The 20748-nt window shown below is 43.9% G+C and overlaps 1 protein-coding gene and 1 long non-coding RNA gene across 2 annotated transcripts in view; one reads left to right on the top strand and one right to left on the bottom strand.

Annotated features, from left to right (window-relative positions):
- Window positions 1-20748, top strand: part of LOC140364353 (putative ferric-chelate reductase 1) — a 60986-nt gene that overhangs the window by 12649 nt on the left and 27589 nt on the right. Inside the window, exons 2-6 of the mRNA XM_072450448.1 lie at window positions 4852-4982; window positions 13279-13367; window positions 13441-13564; window positions 14804-14853; window positions 17287-17397. Coding sequence (XP_072306549.1) covers window positions 4852-4982; window positions 13279-13367; window positions 13441-13564; window positions 14804-14853; window positions 17287-17397 — 505 coding nt within the window. The remainder of the gene's footprint in view (window positions 1-4851; window positions 4983-13278; window positions 13368-13440; window positions 13565-14803; window positions 14854-17286; window positions 17398-20748) is intronic.
- LOC140364845 (uncharacterized) lies at window positions 11896-12621 on the bottom strand. The gene is made up of 3 exons (XR_011927738.1): window positions 12550-12621; window positions 12192-12401; window positions 11896-11990 (listed from the first exon to the last, which is right to left on the bottom strand). It is a non-coding gene; the product is annotated as an uncharacterized lncRNA (long non-coding RNA).

Here is a 20748-nt window from a genome sequence, read left to right on the forward strand (position 1 = left end):
CACACACACACACACACACACACAGACACACACACACACAGACACACACACACACACACACACACAGACACACACACACACAGACAGACACACACACACACAGACACACACACACACACAGACACACACACACACACACACACACAGACACACACACACACACACGCATTTGGGTTCTTCCTAAAACAAAAAGGGAAAGTTATATTGCCTCCATAGGCTTAATTGTCTCTTTTATTATTATGTCCTTCCATTTGTACTTAGTTCATGTCTCATCCCGCTTTAATAGCCAGAGTTACTTTTCTCTGGCTGGATTACAGTCTTGACATACTTGTCAGCCTCACTGACATCTGTGAACTTTTGACTCTCACCTTTGAATGTAATGATGGACGTGGCTGGATGAATGATGGGCGTGGCTAGATGAATGATGGGCGTGGCTGGATGAATGATGGGCGTGGCTGGATGAATGATGGGCATGGCTGGATGAATGATGGGCGTGGCTGGATGAATGATGGGCGTGGCTAGATGAATGATGGGCGTGGCTGGATGAATGATGGGCGTGGCTGGATGAATGATGGGCGTGGCTGGATGAATGATGGGCGTGGCTAGATGAATGATGGGCGTGGCTGGATGAATGATGGGCGTGGCTGGATGAATGATGGGCGTGGCTGGATGAATGATCCATGTCTCACATCAGCGTCTTGGCCCTGATCTCCCGAAAGCTGGCACGTTTTTTGACCATCTCTGTGGTCAGGTCCGGGAAAATCTTCAGCTTCATTCCACAAATTTGAAGCACCTTCTCCTTCTTTACGATGCTGATGATCTCCTCTTGTTGTTCTCTTGTTCAGGCGCACAATCATCGCTCTGTCCGACTTTCCCGCTGGACCGATCCGATGCGCTATTTCCACATCTGGCTCCGACTGCAGTTTCTCATGAAATAGTTCCTTGAACATCTTGGACATGCAGCTTGTTGGGTTTTGCCCTCTCACTGTCTTTCGGCCAAATACGCAGACATTGTGTTTACGACATTTCTAGTCGTTCCGTTTTCTCCTTTAACTCGACATTGGCTTTACGCAGCTCCAAATTGGCTCTGCTCAGCTCTTCGCACACCGTCTCCAACTTTGTAACGCGCTCATCCATGATCAGCACAGTTTTATCCACTTGAGTGATCTTTTGGGTGCAGAGATGTCATTCTTGATGGTATGAAGTTGGGTTACCACCACACTCATCTCGCGCTCTTCCATATGTTGAGTCACGACTTCCTCCTCTTCTCCGTCAGGTTTAATAGAGTAGAGTAAAGTCTTTCAACTTTGATCTGCTGAACTTTCGAGACACTTTATATCGGTTAAGAACCGCAATTTGACCAATTTATCAGAGCTTTGCGTCCTCACCGTGTTCTCAGCTGCTATGCATGCGCAGAGTCCCGTTGTATGGACCATATAGGAAGCAAAAATAGTTTGTGTATAATTCATGGATTAAGGATAAAAAAACCTCCATGTAATGTCACAGTAACTCAACAGGAGAGCGTTGTACCAGGTGGTAGCCGGTTGTAGCTCGTGTTCATTTCCACCTGTTGTCCCTGGACAGGATGATGTCATTAAGTCCCACTGAGATGTAGCATCTCTTTTTCTTGTCTGAACTTGTTTTCTTTTGCACTTAGTCTTAGTCTATTCCAATTGCTTGACACATTTGTTTTTTTCTTTGAAGGTTTCAAAACACTTTAAATCTTAAATCTGTGCTGTTTGGTGCAAAATTTGATCATAAGCCAACCAGCCAACCAGATTTTAACATCTTTGTTTAGTTTGTATCAGCTCCTTCCATGTTGTAAAATCAGATTTTACCCAAGGATTTTCCACTTCCTCCAAATTACTCCAACCGTTTGCCATCTGTCAGTAAGGCACAGCAGCCGCGAGACGTTTGGAGAAATGTGCACATAATGTGCACAATAACAGATGTGTTCTGAGCAACATTATTTTGTTTCTATGGACAGGGGAACTACGGTGCCGGGGAACAGCGGTTCCTAATATTTTATAAAGGTTCCAGTATTAACAGCAGTATATCCAGTTACGGAGCAGCATCGACGCACTGGCACAGACTTTGCATCTCTGCCTTTATCCATCCAGACTCTCGCACTTCTCACTTATTCCAGATTTGTTGGTGCTTATAGGATTTTCAAACGATCCACGACCTGCAGTGCATTCAGAGAATGTTACGTTGAGGGTTTGTGCTGCAGTCCGGTCCACGCACGTGTTGCCCTGACATTATTGGATTGAAGCAAACGTCTTCATCTCTCCTCACGCACAACCCCTTGTCCATTTAGCCTCTTATAGATCAAGATGATTTAAGTAGCCTATCCACTTTGAAATAAAACTTTTTTTTTTAAAAGGGCAACAACTGAGATAACCCAGCAGAGGGTTTGGAGTGTTGCTCTTTAGTCAGGGCAGAGCTGCAAACGATTAAAATAAGTCTGTTTCTGACCCTTGTACGTGAGGGACCTACGCACTGGATCTATGTAAGATGTGCTTCCATCCTGTGGGGGCCAATGCCACTATGATGACTCTATAAAAGAAATGCATTCAAGAAAGTGTCACAGTCATTCCTCCATCTCCTCAGTGTTGACAGGGCCACATCAGTCAGTGGGCGTGTTTGAGCCAAACATGTGCGTGAAAGGCTCTGACTCAGATGGCTATTGGTCAGCTTGACCAGAGTCTAAGGCGTATGGTTAATTGAATGCGTGCATGCGTTTGATAGAGTCAGTGGCATTGGCACCCACAACCTTCCTCCCCGGTGACCTGGTCAGACAGTCTCTCCTAGAGCGGCGTCAGTGCGGCCAGTAAGAACACATCACTTTCACCTGTGAGGCCGTGTTTTTGATCAATTCGATCTTTTGTTCGATTACAGGCAGCGTAATCTTTTGGTGCTGTTTTTTTCGTTGAGACATCCATTAAATATTATTATAAAGACATGACATGGCGGGCGCGGACATGACATGGCGGGCGCGGACATGACATGGCGGGCGCGGACATGACATGGCGGGCGCGGACATGACATGGCGGGCGCGGACATGACATGACGGGCGCGGACATGACATGGCGGGCGCGGACATGACATGGCGGGCGCGGACATGACATGGCGGGCGCGGACATGACATGGCGGGCGCGGACATGACATGGCGGGCGTGGACATGGCGCGTGCAGACATGGCGCACCTAGAGCTGCATCACCTGCACGTAGTCATAGTGTCTTTGTGAAAGGGCCACAGTCGCCTGTAGGCCGGGGGAACATCAGGACCTTCACAACTGGAGTTACAACAGTTACCCCCCACGAGTCCGAAGGTTCGCTAGTCCGAAGGTTTTAAAGGTTCACTAGTCCGAAGGTTCGCTAGTCTGAAGGTTCCTCATAGGCTAAAGTGAAGGTGCATAGACGGCATGGGGATGTAGTCAGTCTGTAAAATGTGCACGAAGCAGAAGACACGCACTGGAGCTCGTCACGTTTAATGTACCAGCTGCTACAGGAGGCACATGTGGTACTGTGTATGTGAAAATAACAAGGGAACATCTGAATCCTCCACTTTATACCATCATTTGATCAAAGTATAGAAATGATATATGTATATATAGAAACGCGTGATCCGATCACCGTAGGATTGTAGTCAAAAAGGAAATTCAGCTGGCCAAGACGGTGCTCCTGCCGTGTGTGTTACAGTGCTCCTGCCGTGTGTGTTACAGTGCTCCTGCCGTGTGTGTTACAGTGCTCCTGCCGTGTGTGTTACAGTGCTCCTGCCGTGTGTGTTACAGTGCTCCTGCCGTGTGTGTTACAGTGCTCCTGCCGTGTGTGTTACAGTGCTGATGCCGTGTGTGTTACAGTGTTCCTGCCGTGTGTGTTACAGTGCTCCTGCCGTGTGTGTTACAGTGCTCCTGCCGTGTGTGTTACAGTGCTGATGCCGTGTGTGTTACAGTGTTCCTGCCGTGTGTGTTACAGTGCTCCTGCCGTGTGTGTTACAGTGCTCCTGCCGTGTGTGTTACAGTGCTGATGCCGTGTGTGTTACAGTGTTCCTGCCGTGTGTGTTACAGTGCTCCTGCCGTGTGTGTTACAGTGTTCCTGCCGTGTGTGTCACAGTGCTCCTGCCGTGTGTGTTACAGTGTTCCTGCCGTGTGTGTTACAGTGTTCCTGCCGTGTGTGTTACAGTGCTCCTGCCGTGTGTGTTACAGTGTTCCTGCCGTGTGTGTTACAGTGCTCCTGCCGTGTGTGTTACAGTGCTCCTGCCGTGTGTGTTACAGTGCTCCTGCCGTGTGTGTCACAGTGCTGATGCCGTGTGTGTTACAGTGTTCCTGCCGTGTGTGTCACAGTGCTGATGCCGTGTGTGTTACAGTGCTCCTGCCGTGTGTGTCACAGTGCTGATGCCGTGTGTGTTACAGTGCTCCTGCCGTGTGTGTTACAGTGCTCCTGCCGTGTGTGTTACAGTGCTCCTGCCGTGTGTGTCACAGTGCTGATGCCGTGTGTGTTACAGTGCTCCTGCCGTGTGTGTCACAGTGCTGATGCCGTGTGTGTTACAGTGCTCCTGCCGTGTGTGTCACAGTGTTCCTGCCGTGTGTGTCACAGTGCTGATGCCGTGTGTGTTACAGTGCTCCTGCCGTGTGTGTCACAGTGCTGATGCCGTGTGTGTTACAGTGTTCCTGCCGTGTGTGTCACAGTGCTGATGCCGTGTGTGTTACAGTGTTCCTGCCGTGTGTGTCACAGTGCTGATGCCGTGTGTGTTACAGTGCTCCTGCCGTGTGTGTCACAGTGCTGATGCCGTGTGTGTTACAGTGTTCCTGCCGTGTGTGTCACAGTGCTGATGCCGTGTGTGTTACAGTGTTCCTGCGCTCCAGCTCCAGTGCGTTCGAGGGCTTCCTGCTGCAGGCGCGGGAGGATGGCAGTACGGCTGCGGTGGGCTCCTTCGTCTCTGCACCTTCTGGGACTCAGACTCTCACATGTGGCTCAAAGGTGAGTCTTCCACACCTCACCTGCCTGAGGGGAGTGGCCTCCTGCCTGAGGGGAGTGACTCAATAGTCCGTGTCCAGGGTGAGAAGGGTCAGCAGTGATCTGACCTGCTCGTCCCAGAGTCCTGGAGACGTACAGGTCCTGCTGAGATGGAAGTCTGCAGCAGATCAACGTCAGCGCTTCCCAACAGTGGAACACTGTCCCGGAGCCAGTCAAGAGCCTCCCGTGTTCCTTTCTTTTAAAAAGAATGCTGAAAAGTGTCGTGTAGAAACACAGAGTAGTGAGCATTAGTTGTACTTTACAGTTTTATTGTATACTTTTGTAATGTCTGATGTGTGATGTTTAAGTGTTTTCAAGCGGTTGTAGCTGGGTGGATGTTTGTCCAGATAATATTTGAAGAAACACCAAGACCAAGATAACTTGTTTATACATGAGCGGCAGTAGCTCAGTGGTAGAGTGCTCGAACCGCTCAGCTGCCTCATGTGACCTTGGGCAAGTTGGGTGACTCGTTCCTCGATGTAAAGCGTTTTGAGGTCGATGGTAGAAAAGCGCTGTATACATGTGACCATTTACCATTCGTGGGAAATAAAGATCATGCTTTTTTCAGTGGGATGCACATGTTAGTTCATGCTGTTGTTTTACCAGTGCGTGGTGCGTCGGCCCCTTCACCTGAGATCTCAGCTTCATGAGCTATATGTCTTCATTCATTCGGCCCGAGTGCAACGTGCTGGAGGCCTCTTCCTTTAGTAATGGGTAAAAGTGTGCAGCTCTCGTGCACATCCCGTGCATACTGATGAGCAGAGGGAAAATCCAATATTATTATTGCACTCAAATACAATTGCAATATTTAAAAACAATTAGACAGCTAATAAACAGAAAAATGACTTTCCCTGCAACAATAGCTGGAACGTGGGCGTGTCCCTGTGGTCAGATTCTCATTTCCACGCGTCTTTCCTGGGCAGGTTGACGTTACAATCTAGAAAAGGTGAATCTAAATATAGATGGATACTTGACCATACCATCATACATATTTCACATACATATTTCATTTCATATTTAAATAGTAGCAGTACTAAATGCTTCAACAACACATCCAGCACATCCTCTCGATAGAGAATATTCACAGACATAATATTTCAATAAGTGTATTCATCCTTTAAATCAGATGTGTTTTTTAAAACAATGCTGTCGGTGTTATAAAATATAGTCTGTATAATCCACACAACAATAAACTATTTTTAAAAGAGTCAACAATTCTTCTACTAGAACATTTTGCTCTGAAAACTGTGCAGTGCAAATGAGCAGCTCATTGAAAGGATAAACCTGCTCGTGGGTTGCAACAATTAATCAAATAATCGTTAGAAAAATAAGACTTTTCTTTTCATTGTCAATCTAAGATAAGATAAGATATTCCTTTATTGTCCCACATGGGGAAATTTCATTGGTGCAACGCAGGTAGATACAGAGGTAGATCCAGAAGAACAGATCACTTATAGGAAGTCTAAAAAACACTTTCAGTAGAAGATCTCCTATAAATAAATAAAAACTCCCATAGACAAACAAATAAATAAATAAATACATAAATACCATTGCATGTGATCAATCTGCAGATCTATTCTGAGAAGTGGGATATTTATCCTACTGAGTAAGCCTATTTTGTTGCCTATTTGTTTGCACTGTTTTAAGTTCCCCCTGAAACTAATATATTCTTTGTTACCCTAACTGCCCTGTAATGGGCCAAACAATCCTATTGTTAGTTGGCTGCCACTCCCTCATCACTGATGAGTACCTGATCAGGCTGATGCCACCCACTGCTTAAAAATGCTGCTGTTCAGAACTCCTCAAAGCATCTTTTGTCCTGCTCAGAATCTTCTCCTCATTGTCTTTGATCAAGTGGTTTGTGTCTTAAGATGAAGATGCACGGCGCTCTGTGGTCCTGAACTCCAGTGTCTGACGTGCTGAGAAAGCCTCTCGTGCAGTGGCTGTTTAGTCTCACTATGTGGCGCTCTGTACAGCTTTACTCTTGAATAAGTCAAATCAATTTTATTTGTAGAGCACTTTTCATGCACACAGACAACTCTTTACATAGAATTGAAATACAAAGACTACTTTAAAATCAATGAATACATATTACACACATTTATTAATAAATCAGACATAGGCAATGCTAAAAAGATTAGTTTTTGATTTAGACCCAAAAATATTAGGCCTCGTTTCAAAACGTAGAGCGACATATTACTAAAGCTGTAATAAGCTCGTTCAAATGATTTCAATAATTAGGTTGATTTGATGCATTGATGAGGTGAGTTGGCTAATTTTGTGAGTGAAAACACAACGGTTTGTGTCTTACTGAGCGGACGCACCTGCCATTGTTAATGTAAAAAGAGCATTTTCAATCTAGAGAATCAAATCTTTTCCTTTGTAGTATCGTGACAACTTGAGTGAATAAGCCACTGGTCCTGGAGAGAAACGCCGCCCGTTTTGCTTCAGAGGAAGTCTTATCCAGTTCCTAAATGTGTTTTGGTGGCAGCTCAGGACACGGGACGATGCACATATGTTTGCAGTAAACAAAGACTGTAACTTGAGTGGAGTGATGTCACCGGAGTGTCCCTAAATGACCCAAGATAAGACCGTTATAGTACACATTTGAAGGACTTTTGCCCTATTATCTCACCGTTCTGAACCCCGTGGATGTATAGAAGAGTATCTGATATGCACATACTGTGTACAAAGCATGTATACATGTTTATTAATCATGAACAATACAAATAAATGACTCATTAACAGTACTTATGAACAAAACATGAACTAATCACTGACCAGACGACATGTCTAAAAAGCATTTATAAAACCTTTGATAATCATTAACTAGTCATAAACAAAAATAAACTAACACATGTTTCATAATCAATTATTAACAATTGACAAAAATGAACTAATCATTAACAAATATTACTTTGGTAATACTTTATAATTTAATATATAATTTACATATATATTATGAAATTGAATATACAATTTAATACCCGCGACCCCGAAAGGGAACAAGCGGTAGAAAATGGATGGATGGATACAATTTAATAATAATGTATAATGAATAAACTACACTTATTCCTGCCTTAGTAAAGCATGAACAAAGACTTTCATAAGGAACACATAGTTTATTAAGGATGATTCATGGTTAGTAACTACTTCACTAATTCTCAAACACCTAATTCCATCACATTAAGTAGTAACTAAGCCTAAATCATGCTTAATAAACTATGTGTTCATTATGAGTTAAGTCTGTTTATGCTTTGTTAAGGCAAATTAAGGTGTAGTTATTATAAAGTGATGCCCATAGTTTGTATCATCATTCTTCTGAACATATATAGATGAGTTTTATTCCATACGGTGGAAATCAGCAGGAGGCCAAGTACGAGTCAGGTTTGTGGAGATGAAGTCTGCTCACAGAAAAGATGCAGTACTTTTTTGAACCGGCCCAGGCCTGGAAAGTGGAAGAAGATAGAGGATGTGAAACCCTGCACCATGTAACCATCTGGTGGAGGGTTACATGGTTCCATAACTCAATGACAACTGTTCTTATTGCTCGAAAATAACTTGATAAAGTGTGAGTGGGGCTCGCCTCTCCACACACCTGACCTGGCATGGTGGTGCCATCTATGTCTCTATGAAGATGAATTTTCCTTTGTAAAGAACACAGCACTACGTAATTTTCCAACTTTTCTTTTCACACACTGCCACACAAAGAAAAGGTATTGTCCTGCCAAACTAAGTAACAATTAGAAAATGTGATAAAATGTGAATATATGATTATATTTCTGTGATGTATTTTATCTGCATAATAGTGATATATTATCTGCATCATTAGTCTAAGAGAAGAACGGGTGTGTGACAAACTGCATCTGTGAAGGGGTCGTAAAGATGGGCCAAAGAATGTTTACCCTAGGGGGGGTGACAGCCCAGAGGAGTTTGGGTAATGTTTACCCAAGGCTTGATCTCTAGGAAAAATACCAAGTGCCTTGATGTGAGGCTGACCAATGAGAAATGTGACCCGCCTATTCCAGAATATCTAATAAAACCAACCAGCATGGGAAAAAACGGGGTGAGACGCGGGAGGATCACGCAGGCTGCTTACAACAGCCTGCGTGATCAGTCCCCGCGTTTTCTCCCAAGCTTGCCATACAAATGTCTGATGTTTCTGTGTCGTTTCATATTCTAAGTTGAATTGTGTTCTCGATGTGTTACGGAATAGCATCTGGTGTATGTCTCATTTCTTGACAGAAAAACATGAAAGCCTGTCACAACCTGTGCAGACATTGAATAAGTAAAAGAGACACACACAAATAAACCACCTGCTGTAGCGGCGTAGAGGCTCTTTTGGGAAGGTTTGGCTCCAGCTGTGTCAGAATGAATGGATCAAAGGAGATCGGTTCCTGCTGCTTCGGAAGAAATCTGACTCTGTTATTTTGATCGCTGATTGCATTAACGTGTTAAAAGAAAAACTTCACACGCTACAGCACAGATAACGTCTGTAAAAACTAGAGAATGACTGACATTGCATATCCCGTGCAAATGCTCAGACGCTGTGGGGTCGTTTGACTTTTACTGTCGTCCTGAGGTCAAACTAATGTCGTCCGAATAAAGACCACAGTGTTTTATGACATTTTGTCCAGTGTCAGGCGACATTTAGGAATCAAATGTACTAAATAAGTAAAACAGATGTTTTTGACTAAAGTGAGTGCCTGGAAAAACTTCCATTGTCTATTCCTGAAATCGCGATCATTGTGGAATAAGATAAAAGCGTAATTGTGTTGTTTTTTATTAAGAGTTTTCCAGCCATGACAAGGTCATTTCTGAGTTCGGAGAAGATGATCTTAAGTATGACTTCATATTTCCATGTTGTGACATATTAGCTGAGCACAAACAGAGCCAGTCAGAGTGGAGCAAACTGCAGAGTCACTGTCTCATACTCACTCTGTGAAACCTGACCCCCACCTGTCCTTGTCATCCAGGTTGTACGGCACATCCATCCTGCAGGCGGAGCCCCTTGAGATGAATCATCTCTTTTTCAAGGGGGTCGGTTCATCTTTTACTCTGCTGATAATCATAAACATTAATAAACAAAAGACAAGACCAAACGTATGTAAAGCATTTACCCTGGATGGTGATGTCATAAACTCTGTAAAGCTTTGTTCATCTCAGTCTAAACTTGTGAACAACAGGACGATCCCAAAACACATGATAGTGGTTTACCTCCTGCTGCCACATCCTCTCCAACAGTCTGTCTCCTGCTGCCACATCCTCTCCAACAGTCTGTCTCCTGCTGCCACATCCTCTCCAACAGTCTGTCTCCTGCTGACACATCCTCTCCAACAGTCTGTCTCCTGCTGCCACATCCTCTCCAACAGTCTGCCTCCTGCTGCCACATCCCTCTCTCCCATTGACCTTCATGTGTCATGTGACTGTCCAGACTCTTCATACATTTGAATCATTTAAATATAAATCCTCTTGAAAGTTCAGATTTATAAGTTCTGATAAATGATTCAGTTTAAAGGCTACGATGGTCATCATTCCTTTTAATATCTTGGTTATAATAACTTCTTATTTGTAAAAAACTATTAAAGGATTCTTTCCACTCAAAGTTCTTCAGATGATTCTCCTTTACAATCTGGAAAAAGACATTTAGACCTTTTGTTGTCCAGACTTTAAATCTACAGAAATGTATCACTTAGGTCTATTTTGCTTATATCTGCCTCAGTGATTTTAGATCTGTCTTTATTGAGAACAAAAGTAGTCTATTCTGGAATAGATTGTTTGTGGATTAGAAGAATGGGTGGTGCAGGTTCACTTCCCTCCATATGTTAATAAATCCTATATTCTTCAATAAGAGACAGAACTTCTTGTTGATTGTTCCTCCAGAGCCTCTTGAGTTTGACACGTCTAATGTAGCTGAATGTGAAGATTCTAATCTCCACAGATCAGGGTTCCCTCAGAGTGGTTTACTATCAGGTCCATAGAAAGTGATATCGCCCCCTGGTGGAGTTTAGACATTCAAAAGAGGGAAAACATTTCCATTAATATTCCCTTTAACCAGCACATATCTGCCCTCTTCATCCTTACATTGAAAACTCTGTTCAAATACAATTTGGTTTGAAATAACTAACTTTAACCCTTCTATGCTTCCCTTTGTATGATGAGTAATAGAATTGTTTATAACAAAATGTTGTTATTTTTTGAGGTTCAGTGTCATTAAGTCGGTAATGCTTTGGGAGGTAAACAATCAAAGCTGATGGACCATAACCTCAGCAGAAAACAGACCATCTCACAAGGTACCGAGGCTAACATGGCTAACATGGCTAACATGGCTATCATGGCTAACATTGTTAACAAGGCTAAAAATACCAGAATTTATTTTCCTCTGTAAAGTGCTGCTCACACTTGGATGTGGGAAGCTCCATAGACACAAAATTCTGAATTATTTCAAATCCAATGTTTCTTCACCAATCCCCATATTTCAATATTATTTTCATGAAAATGATGTCACTTCCTTGCTCTCCTTACCAGTATGTTGACGTGTAAGTGTCGCCGTTAGCGTCGCCGTGTCGACTCATTATACAGCATGTCTATGGGAAGCCCGCCCAGAGGAATCATCATGAGGGTTCAGCTTGTTTCTGCTTGGAGCTCATTTGTGAACTGCTCATGAACTTGGAGATGATCACTGTCAGTGGAGGAAGGAGGAAGGTGGAGCGGCTGGTGTCCTGGTGCAGCGGTAACAACCTGGAGCTCAAGGCCCCCCCCCCCTCACCATCACAGACTCCCACATCTCCACTGAGGACTCCTCCACCTCCTCTGCACCACCATCACCAGGACCTCAAGTGGGAGGAGCCACCATCAGCTCCTCAAGAAGAACCAGCAGAGGATGTACTTCCTGCAGCAGCTGAGGAAAGACAAGCTGCCAGTGCAGATGATGGTGCAGTTCTACACGGCCATCATTGAGTCCATCCTCACCTCCTCCATCACCTCCTCCATCACCTCCTCCATCACCTCCTCCATCACCTCCTCCATCACCTCCTCCATCACCACCTCCATCTCCTCCTCCATCACCTCCTCCATCACCTCCTCCATCACCTCCTCCATCACCTCCTCCATCACCACCTCCATCACCTCCATCACCTCCTCCATCATCACCTCCATCACCTCCTCCATCACCTCCTCCATCACCGTGTGGTACGCTGGAGCCACAGCCAGGGACAAACAGAGACTACAGCGCCCTCTGATGAGAAGATGATCGGCTGCAGACTTCCATCTCTGCAGGACCTGTACGTCTCCAGGACTCTGGGACGAGCAGGTCGGATCACTGCTGACCCTTCTCACCCTGGACATGGACTATTTGAGCCGCTCCCCTCAGGCAGGAGGCCACTCCCCTCAGGCAGGAGGCCACTCCCCTCAGGCAGGAGGCCACTCCCCTCAGGCAGGAGGCCACTCCTCTCAGGCAGGAGGCCACTCCCCTCAGGCAGGAGGCCACTCCTCTCAGGCAGGAGGCCACTCCCCTCAGGCAGGAGGCCACTCCCCTCAGGCAGAACCTCCTGCCATAAGAACAGTTTCTTTCCCTCTGCCGTTGGACTCATGAACACTTCCTAAGCACTTTGCACTCACTGCACTGTTCACTTTTTATTGCACTACATATTTTATTTTATGTACATATCATGTCTATTTTTAACTCTACTTACCTATTTTCAATACCCGGTAGTTATTTATTTAGTAGTTATTTATATATTGTCGATTGTTTTTGTATTTATTCTTCAGTGTTTGATGTTTGTGCTGCATGAACCGCCAGGATAAGTTCCTATGTCCGTGAGTTATGTTCATTGATAAATGGCAATAAAATTTATTCTGATTCTGATTCTAAAACTTCTGTGCTGATACATACAAATTAGCTAATTACAACATTTCACCTTATCTGTGATTTGCTGCTGGACAGAATACAATAGTGGTGGTCCTGCTTTGGTGACCTTTTCTCACTGTTGTGCCTCTGTTGTCATGAATTGGCTGAAAAAATTCAGCCATTGTAGTTAAGCCAAGCAAAGCATGACCGATCGTGAGAATGAGTTGTGAACTTGTGACCACAAATACCACTTCTCCACGGAGACTCGGTGGAGAAGGGTTGTCTGTTTTTGTGCCAAGGGTACGACACTTTGCCTGACTTGTTCTCAAATCTGTGTGTACTAGTGTCACGACAGAGACGACAGTCTTAATGATATTCTTCAACTCATGTAAAAGAGGTGTTCTGTTTCAGGACTCAGCGCTGTCGCACACCTCCAGCGCCGGCACCACCTCTGTGCAGGTGAAGTGGAAACCTGCGAGTAACAATGACGTGCAGTTCTTGTAAGTCTCCTCTCTGTCATTCTGCTGTCTCCAATCAGGAACTAATGTTAATCAATGTAAAATGCCTCTCTAGCGCCACCTTTGTGCAGAGTTACAAGACATACTGGGTGGCTTTGTCCAGTCCGAAAGTCCAGTTCAACGGCACTGGAGATCTATTTTCCGGCTCGTCCACGCCCTCCGCTCTGCCCGCTGCTCTGGTGAGTCCAACTCGGATATTCAGATATCACGCACTTTTAATATTCACGAGATCAGTCACGTGTGGGGATGTCACCATATTTAGTGTTATGATTATTGTGAGGAGAAAACATCAGCATTTAACAATTATTCATGATTATTGAGACCTAAACAACAGTGACATCCTTCATTTTCTCTCTTTCTTCTGGTCAAACATGTCACAAAACTGAACTTTCTGAAAAACAAAATCAAGAAAAATGTGACAAAAACTGCCAGATAAAATAAAGTTCTAGTTTTCTAAAAATGTCACAATTATTTTTTTGGTTCTTACGATTATATACGACTTGAATAATGACGAGTATCGATCGAGTATCAACAAAATCATCTTGACATCCCAAGTCACGTGATTTGTTGTCGTTTCCACTTTGAGCACATGACGTAGCCTGTCTCCACTGTCTCGTCTCCATGTGTGGTGGCAAAAATCTCTCGATGACACAAAGAAGCAAGTTGTCTTGTTTCAAAAGTAAACTGTTTAATCTTGTGGTTGAATCAGAAAGAAACTCGTGTGGACTCGGCCATTCTCATGGAAGGCCGAGGGACTAAAGTATAGCACCTGGACAGTAGCAAATGCTTTTATTAGCATAGCCATGCGATTGCCATGATTTAAACAGCACAGTCTGGGGTGATTTCTTGGAGTCAGTATCTCAAGCAACCAGGTAAATTGTATTCTTTCCAAATCTGATCAGAAATGAGTATTTCAAACAATGTTTGTGTCAACAGAGTTGATCCACAAGATGCAAATCCAGATTTGTATCGCCAATCCTGACTTTGAGCTGGATGTTTTTGCTCTTTTGGATATATCAACATTTTAGAGCCAAATCTGGATACATTTTATTCTGAAAAACTAGATTATAGTAATCTCACCTCAGAGGTAATTTTTCACAACTTTTCTAACCAAGTTTGAACATTACATTACATACTCAGAATCCTTGCATTATCCGTTTCAGAATTCTGCTGCATTCAAGATGTCATTGCTCTAATTTCTTTCCCCACTCGTGATACACCCCACTGCTCGGTTCTTCTTCCCCCTCTGCTCTCTCATGATCTGCAGCTCTACAGAGCCGGGGCCGTCAGCATGGTCCGGTCGAGCTGACACCCTGGGCTCACATTGCACGCGGCCCAGCTCCGGCTGCTGTGTTGGACGTGTTCTTGCAGTGGATTGCCATTATTACCTCTGCAGCTCTGCTGTGCTGTTGTCACAGGCTTTGATCGCGCACTCGCTGGGCCTTCCTGATGAGGAGCTGAGCTTGAGGTCCTGGTGATGGTGGTGCAGAGGAAGCTGAAGGAGTCCACAGTGGAGATGGGGGGGTCTGAGATGGTGAAGGGGGGCTGGGGGGCTGTGACTTTCCTGAAGTCCACGATCATCTCCACTGTCTTCTGGGCGTTGAGCTCCAGGTTGTTACCGCTGCACCAGGACACCAGCCGCTCCACCTCCTGTAGACAGACTCATCCCCGTCCCAGATGAGCACGATGAGGGTGGTGTCATCCGCAAACTTTATTAGTTTTACGGAGTCGTGGCTGGAGGTGCAGCAGTTTGTGTACAGGGAGAAGAGCAGAATGGTTGAAAATTTCAATCTACAGAAAGACAGCGGAGCTGGACCACATGCAATGTGAGCCTGGGGCAAGGGCCCAAACACAATGGATGCATCCAGCACTGGCTGTGTTTTTTAATGAGCCATTTAAACTTTACCGTGCATGTATAGACAATTACAAGAGGTATGCAGTCAAATAACTAACTGAAAAGGAAAGCTGGTCAAGACAGGTTTTAAAATGGAATTTAAAAGCACAAATGTGCAGTCTTCACAAACCTGGGCACCTACTTACATTACTGCACCAGGAATGTGTTGTGCTGGTGGTAACTGTGCAAAGAGAAGACTGGATGTGTAGCATGTATTTCAGATATATTTCAGACAGCCCATTATTATCCATGTAGCATTCAGGAACAGCATCAGCCATGATGGACAGGGAGTCAATAAATGTATTTGATGTTTCGGTGCGGAGTAGGCCACTCTGACAGATCAACCACATCGGGAGTTAGAATGGCATCACCAGGACTTGGAGTATGTTGCTCTGTGAACAGGATATGGCATGGGAAGACTCTTCATGTGGACGGCGGGAGAGTCCATCCGCATCCATGTTGTGTCTTCCAGGTCTGTACTGTAATCTGAATGAAGTGTAGAAAGTGCGGCCAACCACCGATGGCTGGTTGCTTCCAGCTTGGCCGAGGTCAGAATGTAAGTAAAGGGGTTATTATCTGTCACTACTGTAAAATTAGCACCATACAAATAGTCCTGGAATCTTTAGGTAACACTCGCTGATGGACCTTTGCTTGCGTAAGCAATAGCCCTGAGTTTCCCATCTTGCTCTTGATAGAGAGGTGCACTCTGAAGGCGCAAACTGTTGCGGTTTGGAGTCTTGAGTTTTGAGTTCTTGAGAGTAGATGAATATCCGCGGGTCAAGTCAATGAGAGGTTTGGCAATAGCCGAGTATCCCTTGATAAAACGGCGATAATAGCCGGCAAATCCTAGGAAAGAGCGTAAAGATTTTAAATTAGTTGGATTTGGCCAGGATTTGAGTACAGATACTTTGTCTGGATCGGTCTCAATTCCTTTTTCTGAAACAATTTGTCCCAAGTATTTGACAGATGTTTGAAAGAATTTGCATTTTTCAGGTTAAAGTTTGAATCCATAATCTTGTAAACGGCTCAGCACCCTCAGCAGTCGACTCTCATGCTCCTCTAGTGTATTGGAGAAAATGATCAGGTCATCCAAAAACACTAGGACGTCCTTCAAGTGAAGCTCACCCATACACTTCTCCATCAGTCTCTGAAAAGTGGAGGGTGCGTTAGTTACTCCCTGCGGCATTCTGTTGAATTCCCAGAATCTGAGCGGTGTGACAAATGCTGTTTTTTGTTTGTCTGCTTCATTCATTTCAATTTGGTAATAACCCGACTTGATGTCAAGGACTGAAAACCATTTAGATCCGGGAAGTGCTGAAAATGATTCTTCCAAGTTAGGTAGTGCGTAGGCATCTTTGACTGTTTGTATATTGAGCTTGCGATAGTCAATGCAAAGTCTAATGTCTCCATTTTTCTTTTTGACAACAACAATTGGCGATGAAAAAGGTGACTCAGATCCTCGTATAACACCGTCGTCAAGAAGATCCCTCAGATGTTTGCGGACTGCCTCTTTATCTTGAGGGTGAATTGGTCTTGCTCGGTGCTTGAACGAAGTGTTGTCATGCAGATTAATATGATGTTTTACGTGATGAGTGCAACCAAAATCCAAGTCATGACGTGAGAATACCTCAGACATGGTCCTTAACTTGGTCTTGACTCTTTCTTTCCACTCTGGTGGAAATGGTGAGAAGACAGGAGCTTTGGTGACATTGATGGTTACATCTGTACATCTGGATCCAACAAGTCCTTTTGGTACCCCATTCCTTGAACTTAAGCTCGATTGTAGCTCACCACAGTGGGCAGGAATTTAAATATTTGTGGGACGAGGTTGGTCCTGCTCAGTTCCTGGGTGTCCCATATCAGAAACTGAAGCTAATTTAAATGTCCAGAAGTGGGTTTTTTTCAGTTTTGCTGCTTATCTTGGAATTGGAATTGCGCTTTGCACTAACCAATGCCGCGTTTGGATTAGCATCACATTGTGATCTAACGTGTCCACCTTCCCCACAGCGGAAACAAAAATCAGATTTTGGGTTGGAAGAAACTGGCCTTGAAAACTTCCCAGGGTTCTTCTTCTCAGATCTTTGAGCAGAGTCCGGTGAACTTCTTGTCTGACTGGCTGTAAGCATAGCCATCTGTTGGGAGAGTTGTTTAGTTATATTTGTTAAAGTGGTGCATAGGTTTGGTTCATCTTCACTAGGTACAAGTTGGGCTTGAGTGACAACGTTTTGTCTAGCTCCAGTTTTATGCAGCTAAAATCTGGAACATTCTTCCTGAAGATGTGAGACAGGTTCTACTCTGACAATGTTCAAATCTAAGCTAAAAACAGTTTTGTTTAGCTGCGCATATGACTGAAAGGATTTTTTCTTTGCACTCTTCTCTTTTGTTTGTGATTTTATTAGTTTAGAAAATCAGTTGGATTGATAATTTTTTATTTAGTTAATTTTATTGTATTTCTGTTTCTGTCATTTCTTTGTGATTTGAATGCATTTCTCCTGCTGTGAAGCACTTTGAATTGCCTTGTGTATGAAATGTGCTCTACAAATAAACTTGCCTTGCCTTGCCTTGCCAAGGTGCTGTCTCATTCTCACATTCTTCGTTGCTTCCCTGTCCTCCTCGGTTCGCAGGAGTAGTAAGAAATCAGCAAATGAAGGCGGATTTAATTTTCTTTGTTTAAGTTGTAGCTCTGAAATTAATCCTTTGTCCCAACATCCTCTGCAGAATTGAGCCAACATGCGTTTGTCAGTCTCCCCTTCAGGTACTCCACATCTCCTTACAGCATGTTGCTGTGCCACCTGTAGACGTTGCAAATATTCCGAAGGCTTCTCCCCATGATTTTGATAAGTGTCCATGAATTTGGCATAAAGTTCTTCTCCATCTTGTACAGTGCCATATGCAGACTCTAGCTGCCGCAGGTAGACATCTGGGAATGTGTCGTGGCTTAGATGTTTCACCATGTCGCAGGCAGGGGACACCAGGCTATCACAAATTAGTCTGGTGCGTTGAAGATCAGAGATGGACGGATCACGCAGCACTAACTCGATGCCAGACAGCCAGGGATCATAGTCTATTACATGGTTTGGCCTGGGCACTTGCCAGAGAATGATCGCAGACGGTGAGAACCATGTAGAGAGGTGTCGCTGCTCCGGACCACATGCTCCACGACGTAAAGTTGTACTTCCGGTGGATTTAGTTCACCAGCTGCAATGGATCGCCTCTCTGTGCTTGGTACGTTTGCACTGCTGAAAGTAAAAGAAGTATTGAGAGCTGGTTGTGAGGGTGGGATAAATTGTTCTTTTTGCTTTGTCTGTGGTGCTTGTTGCGTGGATCTTATATCAATTATGTTCAGTTTTTCGGACATTTTGGACAGCAGGGTTGAGTTGTGAGATGGACTGCTGAATCTGGGACATCATTTCTCCCAAAACAATTTCATAGTCTTTCCCAGACATTTTAGCTCTCTTCTGTAAATCAGACAAATAGGCATCATTCTTTGAGCCCAACTTTGAGTAAAGTATATATCAGACAAATTTTGAATATGAAACTTATTTTCTTCCTCAGAAATGAATTTATACGGTGGGATTGAAGCTAATTTGGCTACAGACAATCTTGACACGTATAGCTTTTGATGAAACGCTGATTCATTATAACCAGTATCATTGCGATTTGTATTACCATATTGCTCAAGAAAATCTAGGACTTCAGAAAAATTATGCTCAACCGCCCCATCCACTAAAACTGCGTTAGGAATTTTAATCCCGGGTTTTTCAAAAATCTCCATTGCGAATCGGATTGATGAGGTTGAATGAGACTTCATAGAGGTTATTCCGACTTAATTATCATACAACCCAGCTCCTGGCTAGCTCAACAAGATGCATGTATTTCAGATACTAGCAGGATTTATTGGAATATATATAAAAAGGTAGACTTGACTGTTTGGGCTAAGCTCAGAAGGTTCTGTAGTTCGGCTGCTGGAGCTGGGGTGATGATTAAGACTGGAATCAGAATGCGTGTTGGTACTATATATATTGAGTGAAACATAAACGACATATAAACGTACATAAGAATGGCCATTCACTTATTTACAATAGAGAATAGAGATAGAGATAGGAACATCATATTGTTAAACACAATTCATTCATTAATTCATCCAGGTAGGAAATTTCTTAAGTCCCCAGCATGTTTCACGCTGCAATGCGCCTTGTGGTTGGAATTGTCCATTGGGCAGAAGGAAGTGTAATGCGGAAGGCAGTGAATGTATGAATGTGTGTAAACCACGAGCAAAAGAAAAGAGAAAAACAAAAGGGTGGCTACAAGAGCCTCTTCCGGCCCAACCAGAGCAGGTAGAGTTCTTGTGGTAGCGTCCGGGCTTGTAGTGAAGCTTTAGGCTGCCTGGAGTTCAGTTTGGCTCAGTTCGGCTCAGTTTCTAGCTCGCCAAGCTGACCGGTTTCAATGTTAGCAAAAACACACCCTAAATAAGACGATCTGAGCTTGGTAGACGGCTCCTGTAGCAACAACCCGAATTCCCCCTGACATGTCATTAGCCGCAACTAACTTCCTGATTATATGCAGCCGATTGGCGGCGCATCGTCAGGTGACGGACTGACGCACGACACACAGCGCAACAACGTGATGACGTAACGGAAGAGAGAGAGTGAGTGAGAGAGAGATCAGAGCCGAGTTTTTAACCAGGGTTACAGATGCATGCTTTTATGTATTTGAAAGGACCTCTGCTTGCATCAGTTGTGAAAAAATAGGTTAGATTGTATGTATTCTACACGCATGCGATGAGTTTCCCCGTACGCCTTGTGCAAACGTGTGCGAATGTGTAAGATGAAACAGTGTTTAGAGGAGCAAGAGTCAGAGCCACAGTTTTCAACCAGATGCTTTTCTTATTAAGATCAATATTTTTGTTTTTTGAAATGTCCAAAATATAAAATAATAATCCATGTGTGTCATTATTGATGTACTTTGTATAATAATAACACAGTTGCCACCAGAGGGCACAAGGACTATTTAGTTAGTCTAGAGTTTCTAACTACTATAAATCACAGAAGAGCACTTCATGGAGTACCATCTAATGACATCACAAGGTGGAATCAAGCATTTTTACATCTGGAGAGGTAGACGAGCCCAACACGCATCAGTGAAACAAAACACAACCCAAGGTATGTCTTTGATGAGGAAACGTTAAAAGCTAAAAGCTCCAAAAGTTTGATTTACCGTATTATAGGAGTTTAAACTACACTAACATAACTTACACAGCTTCTACAAACACTTAAGACATAATAATAAAAACCTTTCCCAGCATCAGAGTTGGGGGTAACGCGTTAGAGTACTCCAATTACTTTTTTTAGAGTAACAAGGAACTTTACACGTTTTCAACTCAGTAATGAGTTGTTTTGGTCTCATCTCCTCAGCACAATCCCAGAGCTCGGCGTGTTGTGAGGGATCAGTGACTGGGAGTCTTGTCTT

The sequence above is a fragment of the Eucyclogobius newberryi genome, unplaced genomic scaffold (genome assembly GCF_026437365.1).
Source record: "Eucyclogobius newberryi isolate DKJ021-1_F unplaced genomic scaffold, fEucNew1.0.hap1 SCAF_18, whole genome shotgun sequence".
NCBI lineage: Eukaryota > Metazoa > Chordata > Actinopteri > Gobiiformes > Gobiidae > Eucyclogobius > Eucyclogobius newberryi.